Raw genomic sequence first — 12,063 nt, forward strand, 5'->3', positions numbered from 1 at the left:
ACCTTACACTGAGTGATGGGTTTATAAATTTGTTAAGCATATGGGGACCAATCGTACTCACATTATTTCTGACACCAAAACTGCAGGTCTGTGCTTAAATTTCTGCAATATATACACAATGTACGAGCATGGATGGTGACCTTTTTAAGAAGATTGCCTTGCTAGCACTTGTGGGAAGTGAGCGACTCTGGTGGGTGGGTGTGGGTGTATGTGTGTGTACAGTAGCTGCAGCCACTGTGAGGTGCAGCCGACAGCAGTGCTTAAGTTACTGAAATCAGCTGTAAAGTTTCTGGATGGATCCAACGTTCAGTAAAACAGTTTTATAAGTGTTGTTTACTCCATCTGATCTCAGAGAAAAGGAAATGAAGACTGAATTCATACAGTGTTATGACAGCATAAATTCTCATCACTGCAAAGGCTAGTGAGCATCTATGAGCCACAGCCGAGTTATAGCTTTGCATTTTCCACTTGTATTTTTTAGTTACTTTCAATTTTGTTTCAAACTCAGTTTAGTTTCCAGAATTAACATATGTTTTAGTTTTAATTCTTTTCATTTCATTTCATGTGTTTTTATTAATGATATGGGTGGCATTAGTCAGACACTAAAATTTAAGTAGTTTAGAACAGTACACTAATACAATGCAACTGTAGAAACACTCGACTCCCAAGACAGCATCAGTGCCTCCATCAGGCTGGTTGTGTGGACAAATTTGACCAAACTGACAAAGACTACAAACTAAAACATTTCCTGCACATTTATTTCATTTAGATTTGTAGGTGCACAATATGCTTCAGTCAGATTTAGTTTTTCTTTATTTTTATGTCAATTAACAAAAATGTTGTAGTTTAGTTTTAGTTAATAATTATTTTGGGTTGCACACATGTATCAGTTAGTGAGAAAAAAAAAAAAGTTTTGTCCTTTACCACTAAAATGTGGTTGATTCAATACAGTGGAGGTGGTTTAAGAGCATAACACAAAGTCACCTTTGGTTAACAAAGTACAAAACACTTTATTGAGCAGAATATAGAATAAGATGCAGAAAAGCCAAAATGCAATGTCCCCATATGAGGGGACAAACTCTCAGGAGGTTAATTTAGGAAGGTTGCTCTGACTAGGACAACATTCCCTGTTATTAGAAGCCTTTACTGTACTTACAGTAAGAAAAGCTGTTGTTAAATTAAGTAACCTTAACCGTCCTCACTTCACACTCCCACAAATGATGAGAGAGAGCAAAGCAGATAAACCAATATGGCCATAATTTACAGCAAAACACAGTGGAGACTCATACCAAACTGAAGTGAACCGCAGGCAAATATGATTAAAATATTCTATGAATTTGTTTATTTTTCCCTCTTTGGTTCCTTGGGGGTCAGGCTGGCCCCCAAGGACTATAAAATAAAGTGTTAACATAAGATCTTGGTATTAAAATGTGGGTCTTTGAGGTTATCATCTTACCCAGATGTGCTGGAGGTCTTTGCTGTTGACTGGATAGAGTACACAGTTTGTTCCTACCAATTTCACTGCACACTCAATGTCAATGTTGGTCACAATACCACACTGGTTGTCCTGAAACACAACAGAGACAGACACACACACATCATCCTGTTAGTAACTCAGACCTTTCAGGTGCTTCCTGCATGCACAAGACCACACACTGAATTTCAACCAAAAGAAAATCCTCAAAGCTTAAATGTTTCATTTGTATTCAGACTGTGTGTTATAAGGCGTAAAAGTCTCCTTTTAGTCCTCTACAAGAGCCGACCTGCAGTAATATTCCAGTCATGTCTGATGCAGCAGATGAAATAAGAGTGGTGAACAGTGACGTGACTGTCAAAGAGAAAGGCTGATTGAAAAGAGCAGAAACAACAAGAGAGGCGCAGACAGAGAAGGTGAAAGAGTTATAAACAGAGCGAGGGCTATACTTACATTAGAGTTATTTCTTCGCACGATGTCTCTAATGACGATCGATCGATCTTCAAGTTTTAACTGCAAGAGTAAGAGCAAACAGGTTAAGAAAACGGTGGCTAACACAGCTGAATGGCTTCATGTTTAAGACATCTCACACTTACAGAAGCTGCTGAGTGTGTGACACTGAAATTGGATCATTTTCTTATAATAACCCTTACAGCAGCGGAGAACACTGCGCATCAATAACTCTAATGGAGCCTAGACAAGGGGCTGGAAATTAACCAGCTATGTATAAATCCATTCACACTTGGACCCTGACAGCAGTACTTGTGTGTCACACGGGCATCCTCGTCCTCACCCACAGCCATAAACACTGCAACATGACCTCGCGGCAGAGCTGCAACGCCCTCTGAGAGCAGATAAACAATTCTGATGTCCAAACAAAAGAGACACATTTCACTGAGCTGACCAGCAGGAGTGTTTATTCAACACCGAAGGAGTCAGCAAACACAACTTCACTTTCAATTACTAATCAAAACAACGAAATAAATTCTGGATCCAGTAAAACTAAAATGGTTTCGGGACAGCCTGATGGGCGGACAAAGTCAAAACTTAGAGCGATCAGAGGGCAGAGAAACAGAAGCTGTTGGACTAAACCTGGCAACAGTTCAGCTCTCAGAGGGAAACCTTGTTCCTGTGAACTGAATTTTGCTGTGTCACACCATGCCTGTACGCAGGCATCCAGACTAAAAACAGGCCTGCATTAAATAAATAAATAAAAAATAGGCCTGCTGTAATGAACCATGACTGCACAGCAGCTACAGTGAGTTTCAAGCCTTATCAGATGCCAACACACAGATGGTTCATAATTCATGCTATGAGAAAGAAATTAAACGATAATCAGGTAAACAGCATAAGATGCACTCATGATCATCATCTAACAGGACTGTGAGCTCTCTTATCAGATCGGTAAAGACAGAAAGTTGGAAGCCAGACACCTCGACATTGTGCAGTCACTGAGGAGAAATCAGGGGGCTGCACCATTTTCTTCCACCCAGCATGCTCGTCTGTCTTCATGCGGCCTTACACACGTCCAAATTCAGTTTACATGCAAGACATGCACAGGTTTCTGTTCACATCTGGGCTTTTCTTTAGAGGGCATACATATTTACAGTTTTCTTGTTATCTGAACGAGCTTTAAACATCACAGCTTTTACCAGATTGGCAGGCTTTAACCAGACAATAGCTCCACATGGATATCATAAAATATTGTGGATGTTTGCATCGCAATCGTTACATCCCTAAGGGAAAACTATATGCACCACACATATTTTAGCATCTAAAATTAGCCATTCTTACAAAGCAGCGTGTTCTCTCATTTAAAAGAGAAAACATGTTTTATTACATCATATTATTCTAGTTACATGAATATCTTGGTTTCTCCTCCATCTCTTTGCCCCCCTGCACTGAAAGTTACCCACATTCACACCAATGCCATCCAATTACTATTCAGGACAAGTAGCTGCTGCTCTTTCTATTCACAGCGTCAATGCAGCTTTTCAGCAGTCATTATTTATACTGTTTATTCACGACAAAAACATGACCGCTGATCATTAAAGGAGGATCAAAGTTAATGTGCCTTGTGTCCTTGTTTGTGTCTTTCCTTCACCCTTAAACCACAGCATGCAGAACTTCATGGGCAGGTGTGTTTCACGGCACCCGTTTGTGAAACAGGATAGAAATATAAGCATAAACAGTACGCACCACAGCTGAACGGACAACAACATTAACACCTGAAGTCACTAAGAATTCATCTAGAAAAACTTCAGGGTCCACCCCAATCAAAACATACCAAATACTTTATACCACAAGCGGTGGTGGGAGGTCTTAACTCTTCAGATAGCCACTGTTAAGAGTGCAGCCACTGCAGAAATGCAAAATAGCAATAACATGAAATGTCCTGTAAGACCTGGGCTGCTGAAAAGTCAGGTTTCTAAATGAGTGAAGTGATCCAGAGGTGGTTGGTCAGATTCTGTAAATATGACAGGAAGGTGCTTCAATGCTTCCTTCATCCCCTCCTTTAGGAGAGGATGCACTGAACCACCCTTTTAGAAAAGAAAGATAATACAGTCAACTCACAGCGACACACAGGAGCTACCCATCACCTAAATGTTAACAGTGTATTTTTCCATTTGAACCGTCTTAAACCCACAGGTGAACTCTGAACATTACACTGCTGTAATAAAATCTGCTTCTCATGAAGTCATTTCCCTGAATGAAGCAGCTCTCTAAATAAAAATGATGAGCTACATTAAAATGAAAAAGTAACGTAATTCACTTTGCATTAGTTATGTCCTCATTTTAAGCGCTGCTGTACTGCAGCCTCATTTATTAATTTTACTCCAGTCCCAGAAAGCCTTAATAAAAGGCAAGAGTTACCCTGGATCACGGTATGTGTGGACAGGATGAGCAAGTAATCTCAATACGACGACCACTTCATTTCACTTTATAGGTTATATATTCGTTTGTCTTCAGAATTCCTACCTTAATAATGAAGTGATCTTTTTCCACAGGTTTCCTTTTAAATAACCTGCATGAAACAAGGTAAGAAATCACAGAGCAGAGTATCCAAGATGCCTTTGCAGTCCATTGTCAGGACATTTCAACACAGCAGACTTGCATCAACAACTGTTATATTATTAAGCAGTCAGAGTCTCTGATTCTCATGAGTGAATAGTCCTTTACACCCATCCTTGACCTCGTGACGCTTTCCACTGAGGTCAAGGAAAAGTAATAAGGAGAAATTTTAGGAGATCTTGAGTCCGACAAGGAAAAGAGGCACAGATGTGCGACAAAACAAATGCCAGGGGAGCATTTCTCTTCAATTCCACCTCTTCTGTTCTTAGCCAACTAAACCTTCTCAACTCAGACAGCTGGTGTCTACACATAAACAAGGGTAAAAAGTGACTGAATTAAATGAAGAAATACCAACATTAAATACTAACATCCTCTCAACAGACACACGACAGACACTAATGAATTTAAAAAAAAAAAAAAAGTTTAATGTTCGCATTTTTCTGTGCAGCACTCAATCATGTGCTGGCTCCCTAAACTGGAACTCAGTGATGAAAACTTTGAGAACCTCAGCGATACAAGGTTATCTGTGGGAGGGCCTATTTTCACTCTTTAAGTGACAGGAAAAGATGCTTTGCTGGCAGGAAGCATGCAGAAAAGTGGCAACGAACCACCAGCCAGAGCCCCAGAGTTTGAGCAGACACAGATGGAAGTAGAGAAGAGTGTGGAAATCCAAAAGGACAAGGCAGACTGCATGTTAACTACAGAATGGGAGGCGCGGATGGGGAAAATATGTCAGTAGAAATACATACTTATAAGTCTTGTGTGCACAAGCAGGTAATACTGTTATTAGAGCTGGAACAATTAGCTGATGAGTTGACAATTCAGTATATTAATAATGCATCCATCCCTTTTTTAACTGCTTATCCAATTCATATGGGAGGCTGGAGCCCATCCCAGCTGTCTTAATGCGAGAGGCGAGGTACACTCCCTGGACAGGTCACCAGCGTGAAGACAGAACCATTCATGCTCACAGTCACACCTACAGCCAATTTAGAATCACCAGTTAACATAACGTGCATGTTTTTGGACTGTGGGACGACTGTATTTCAGTAACATACATCACTCTGGGTCACTTTGCATACACTTCCACCGTAGAGATTCAGAAAACACGGCGAAACTCTTTCAGGACAATCAGTACACCTCTTCAAGGTTTCGAAATAAATTTTAATTTAACTGCAAAGAGTCTGACTAAAAGGACAAGCAAGGATAAGCTGCTGTAGATAACAGTACAGACTGTATGGCTGCAGTTTTGTGTGGAGCAAAAGTGCCCAAACATCCTGTTGAGGACAGTATCAAAAGTACCTGCAAGGACAATCTCACACACACAAACACACTCGTGTGTTCTTGGCAGGTCTTCAGCTTTATCTCACGCTGTAACCCAACTCCTCTGATTTCTGGGAGAGGAAGAGCCACTAAGTGAGTGTGTGTGTGTGTGGGGGATATAATCAATGGGTCGCCATGTTCCCTTGTACTCTATTAAACAGCAGCTTGTCAGCTCCTCAATTCTCTACAGCTCACGATTAGTTTGTTCAGCTCACACACACACAAACTTGTCTCCCTATTTATTTGAAGCTTTTAGCCAGGAGGAGAGCTCAGAAACCTTTTTTTTTTTTTTTTTTTTTTTTTTTTGGACAGACCCACAAATGCAGCTCTTCTTCATTAATATTCTCTCAGTGCTTCATGCTGCAGTGCGCTGCTGTAGTAACACATTTCCTCACCCGTTCAGAAACACTGTTTAAAGCACAGGTGCAGAAATATAACCAATGTGTGTGAATGTGCTGGTCAGGCAGTTGTTAAAAATGCCCTGTTGGGAAGAAGTATAATCCACTTAACATGTGTAATTGTAATTTCTAATCCACTGTACATCTTGTAACTGAATTATGTCAATTACACTCTATTCCTTAAATCTGCTACAGAGCAGCACGGCCCTGCAGTGGGAGCGACGACTCTCCAGGAAAAGGTGAAGTCGAAGAGGAGGAATAATTCTGCCATCTGACTGATCAAAGCGTTATGAAAGTGATAAAAAGCAAAACATTTTTCACCTTCTGTTACAGTCATCTCTTTGTAGAGAGCAGGGTTCTAGGCAGAAAAATTTCACAGACCGGTGTTGAATGGGGGTGGGGGGGTGGTCCCTTGGTATTGGCCGAACGTACTGAACAACCGCTTGCTAATGCTAATGGTCGCTAGCTAACTGTTATGATAGCGATCTGTTCGTAGCTAACTGCTGAAATTCTCAGCCCGACGCGACGGCACCTCAGCAAGGCACAGCACCGGGCGATCAACCTCTGGCTAGAACCCTGTAGAGGATTTCTTGGGATTACAGTTGCTGTTAAACAAGGAGACACCTAGTCTTGTCTTAGCTTTGTTTAGATCATGTTTTGCATTCAGCATTGATGTAGGTGGAACATTAGAAACCTGAATATACACAGTCCTGCATGTACACAATTTTAAAACAATCCAGATTTCTAGATGGAGCTCCTTGTTTGTGCCAGTACAGGTATGATGTACAGAGATGCAGATGGTCACCATCTAACCATCTGCATCTCTCGCTCCATAAATGGGTGGACTATCCGTGCTTGCATGGTCTCCCATCAAACACCACTACAAAGAAACTTAAGAGGCGTAACAAAAAAAATGTGCCCGATTTAAATGCTCGTTTAATTCAGCAGAGTCTTGACTGAATTTTGCAGTACTTCATGGGAAAGCTAGTTTTTCACCTCTATCATGTGTGTGTGTCTGTGTGTTGTAGAAATCACGTTGAGTGCTCAGCTAAAGTAGAAATATGCTATAAAAGAACTAGTCCATTTACCATTTAATAACACTTGTGTTTTGACTTGAAGATCTTCATACATTATTTGTCAAATTTTTTTTATTACCAAGTACTAATGAAAGGTAGCAGGTACCAAATTAATGATGCAAAATTAAGATGTTTACATAGCACAGTATCTGGGAAAAAAAAAAAATCTCAAAACTAATCTCTAAAATAATTCAGGGCAGCTATCAAGTTTTTTTTTGTGTGTGTGTGTGTGTGTGTGTGTGTGTGTGTGTGTGTGTGTGTGTGTGTGTGTGTGTGTGTGTGTGTGAGGGGGGGGGGGGGTCTTTGCTAGAGAAGAGCCACTAAATGTTCACAGAAAAGAAACCCTCGGCAAAGATAAAGCTAGACCGACTGTCTAAGGTTTTAAGCATAATTTGTTCAGGTTTGTGAATTTACTCTGCAGAGCACTCTAGTGAGCCATAATTTGGTAAAAAAAGAAATCCTACATATCAGCAGTGATGACTTCTTAAGGAGCGGAAAAAGCCTGACAGCTTTAAGGTTTGTTTGGAGGTCAAATTAAAATGAGGCAAAGCCATCACTTTGTGAAGTTTGCAAATGAAGCAGATGAAGGAGGAAGGTTTCTCCTTGTTACTCACACGATGCACACAACTCCTCAAGGCACCTTGAAATCAAAGCTGTCTCTGCACCACTGCTGTGGTGGGGATTTATGCATTTCTACAAAACCCTCAGGTGCAGACACGTGCGCACTAATTAAAACTGGACTTTGGCTGCAACACAGTAAATTGCACATCTCCTGACATTTTTGGTAACACACGCACGCACGCACACACACAGCAGAATGATTACCCAGCTATACTGATAGGTCACAGCAAAGCAGCTGACTGTTGCTATGGCTCGTATAGAGCTGAGGAGGAGGGAGGTGGTACGATAACGGAGGGCAAGAGACAGACAACGAAAAGAAAGAAAGGAAAAAAAAAATGTTTGTGTGAGGCACCTGGATCTGAAAAGGAAGTAAGGCAACCCCGGCTGTCTCTTCATCCATGCTTTTAGGGTAGAAGTGGCCAGATTGATAACAAGAATCAACAGAGAATAGTTTTTGCTTTGATTTTCCAGCCTGATTTGCACAAATCATTATTCAGGTGGAGCACAAAGAGGAGGAAGCGAGATGCTGCAGAGAACTGCAGCTCTGGGCCACGCCTGTTCTGACAGACAGCTTTCAATACCAGGCTCACTTGTCCTTCACACTGTTGTCTATACTAACAAGACATCCGAGCCACAAGCACCACAGGAAGCAAAACAAACACAGGTGGATTCAGTAGTAACAGGTGTACATGCTGCATTTCTCCCCACGCACAGCTAACTTCACTGAATATGAGCCAAAAGGTGAAATTTCGCCCACCAGATGCTGCTAAAAATCTGTGATAATGAAGGTGCAACACGGTGCAGCACTATAACCTGTACCTCCACCTTCAAATTACGCTTCTGTTCAGTGGAGTTTGGGGGAAATCGAAAATAACGCGTAGTTTTCAGAGACGTGAAGATGTCAAAGAGCAAGTGAGGCCTTCTGGGTTCATCTACGTCGATCCTGTGAATTTCTGTCGATGATTTTTAGCTGCATGGATCAATGTGCTAAAGCCTTGTATTTAATGGATGTTTTTACTCATTCTGAGCTTTTGCTTTTAATCTGTTTAAAATTTAGTTTAGCTTACAGAGTGGATCTGCTTGTCTCAGTTTTTATTGTTTTAATATGCCAAGTTTTCCTTTTATTTTTGCTTCAGTGTTATTTTCAGTCTTCTTAATAATTAATAATATCGAGGGGACAGAGCACAACACTGCCCGCTCATTTTAATTAATTAATTAATTTATTTTTAAGGGCTCTGGTTCCAGATGTTTCTCCACTGATGTATCAAAAAAATCCTTATGTAAATTTTGAACCAAGTCAATGAGGTGAATCATGACCATAGAAATATTTGATTAATCAAAAAAAATAAATAAAGGAAAATGAAAAAACCAAAAGTACAAGACTGTGCGCATAATTACTTTTAACTGAAAAAAAACTACTTATCCCACAATGCACTGCAAATCCAGATACCACAGCAAACTATTTCCAGCCTTCTTGAATTGAATCTTTTTTTTAATCATTAGTCAAACTATACATGACTCAGAAAGACTGTTTTCATAAACGAGATATTAAATTTTTATTCATGTTATATTCAGTCATGCACATATTTCATCATATCCTAGTAACAAAATAGCTGCAAGCAATGTTAGCTAGCATTGCATCTGCGGCTCCCGAGTAACAGCGGGTCATCTACTAATCGGAAGGTTGATGGTTCAATCCCCGGCTCCTCCAACCAGCATGTTGATGCATCCTTGGGCAAGATACTGAACCCTGAGTTGCCCTTGATGGATCCATCAGAATGTGAGGTGTGTGAATACTGGGTTAAAAGTGCTTGTATTAATGTGTGTGTGAATGTGGATGAATGAGGATTGTAGTAAGAAAGCACTTTGACTGCTCAAATCGAGTAGAAAAGCATTATATAAATACCAGTCCATTTACCATTTCTATAGCTGCTGTAGCAATAAATTCAAATCATGGGACAGTTCTGCGATGTTACCTGTGACCAAAACAATCACGCTTAAAATAACTTTGTCAATGTGCTAAATGTAAAATCACAGCACACGTTAACTCAACGGCTGGCATGTGTACAAAAGATCTGAATGATATTTGCCTCTTTTTTCTAATAATTGTTTTAATCACTGTGATGCACACTCACTAAGTGCTAAACACTACACAGGTCGCTACTAATTCAGCACTAATTACAATACTATTAGGAGACCTTTTGCACTTGTGTGGGTTGATTTGTGCACATTAAAGCCTCTTGTTCTCACATTAGTCAGAAGAGCTGCTGTCACAGCTTTCTGATTGGCTGTCTGATGCTGCACTTCCTAAACAACAGCAGCAACAGCAACAACAACAACAAAAAAAAGCACGAGGTTATCACACCAGACAGTGATTCTGCAAGGGTGGTGATCTTAAATACAGTAATCTGAATACAGATAAATGGAAAAAAAGAATGCCTGCCTTGAATGTACTGAAGCAAAAATAAATAAATCCAGATCAATGACTAGTCCTTGCAGCCTTTGTTTATTAGGCAATAAACTGCATCATCAATCAATCCTCACAATGTGATACCTTTTTCGCTGCTGCAGGACAGTCGAGATGAAGCCTATTGATCTGGACACACAGGAAGGGTGCATGGCTCTATTAAAAACGGAGCAGGCACAAATCCTTTTACCGATGAAGACCACAAGGGATCGACAGAAGGACTAATAGCACAGAGTATCTATTATAGAGCAATCTCCTTGTTCTGTAATTTGAGAGGTGAACTTTAAAATAAAATTAAAAAAAAAAAAACATTGGGTAGGGAGAATCAAGACAGTGCACTAAGAACTGCAAGACACCGAGTGCTGTATATCAGGAGGGAAATGAGTGAAAAAAGAATTTGTGTGAAATAAAAAGAAAATGCAGTCACAAAAAGGAAGTGAATATAAGATGGAGACCGGAGGAAGCAGGTGAAGGATACTTGAGAGTCAATCATTAAGACAAAGAAATGGATTTTTAAAAAAAAAAAAAAAAAAAAAACGAAGTCAGAAGCGAAGACGCCAAAGGGGAGGAGGGCGCAAGGAGCTGGAGACAGGGTGTGACAGGGAGAAAATAAGGATGAGCAGTGAACGAGGTACAGACGAGAAAGCAGCCAGCCCAACAAGTGGGAGATCGAGACAGATCCCTGGAGAGAGACAGAGAGTGAGGAAGCCAGAAAAAGCAAGAGCCAGAAATAGACAAGAGTGCAGCAAAAACAGCAGATAGTAAGATGGAAATAAAGGGATAGAGTGAGAGGGAGAGAAAGTAGACCGTCTCCCCACTGGGCAGGAACAACACTGCAGAGGAAAATAGGGAGGATGAGAAGATGAAGGAGAGAGAGTGAAGAGAGGAGGAATGGAGGCTGGTGGGATGGATGCAGGTTCCTTAAGCAAGGCAAGTCACCTCAGAGTTGTGTGTGTGTGTGTGTGTGTGTGTGTGTGTGCGTGCGCGTGTGTGCGCGTGCGCGTTCGTGCGTGTGTCCGCGCGCGCGTGCGCGTTCGTCCGCGCGCGTGTAAGTAAATGAGATCCATTATCCCATCCAGTCAGCACCACATTACATCAACATTCTCCAACACAGCTCTGTCAGGACACTGGCTACGACAGAGGGGAAAAATAAATAAATACATGTTTAAACAAACAAAAACAACACAATCTGAATTAAAGCTGACTGTTCCTTGTACTTAAATATCACCAATCTCCTGAGCCAATTGTACTATGTGACTAATGTAAGGACAACATTCTTTCTGCCCTCATCTTGTTAATGTGCGAGGACATAACTTGAAAATAAAAAAAAGACACTCTAGATTTTATTACAAACTCTTGAAGTGAACCTTGTGTTCATTTACAACTCCATAGTTGTATTCTTGGACTCTGTTAGAGTAGCTTTGCATTATTCATAGTTCAAAATACTCCTCATTTGTCTCATACTAAGCCTTGATGCAGTCCTTCGGTTCACCCACTCTCTGAAATGAGCTATTTAAGCCCACCTCCCTTTCAGCCAACATACTTCTGATTGGCTGCCCCTAATGGGTTATTCATAGACTTAAGAAAGGCATTTGATAAAATAGATCATATTTTAATTAGAAAAAATAAAAA

General features: G+C 40.6%; 1 protein-coding gene across 2 annotated transcripts in view; it reads right to left on the bottom strand.

The window, feature by feature from the left end:
* ube2o (ubiquitin-conjugating enzyme E2O) overlaps nt 1-12,063 on the bottom strand; it is a 53,064-nt gene that overhangs the window by 18,076 nt on the left and 22,925 nt on the right. For both annotated transcript variants that reach the window (XM_030726655.1, XM_030726660.1), the window contains exons 2-3: nt 1,928-1,987; nt 1,457-1,567 (exon numbers count right to left, since the gene is read on the bottom strand). In XM_030726655.1, the coding sequence (XP_030582515.1) occupies nt 1,457-1,567; nt 1,928-1,987 (171 nt within the window). The remainder of the gene's footprint in view (nt 1-1,456; nt 1,568-1,927; nt 1,988-12,063) is intronic.

This window comes from Archocentrus centrarchus, chromosome 1 (genome assembly GCF_007364275.1).
Source record: "Archocentrus centrarchus isolate MPI-CPG fArcCen1 chromosome 1, fArcCen1, whole genome shotgun sequence".
NCBI lineage: Eukaryota > Metazoa > Chordata > Actinopteri > Cichliformes > Cichlidae > Archocentrus > Archocentrus centrarchus.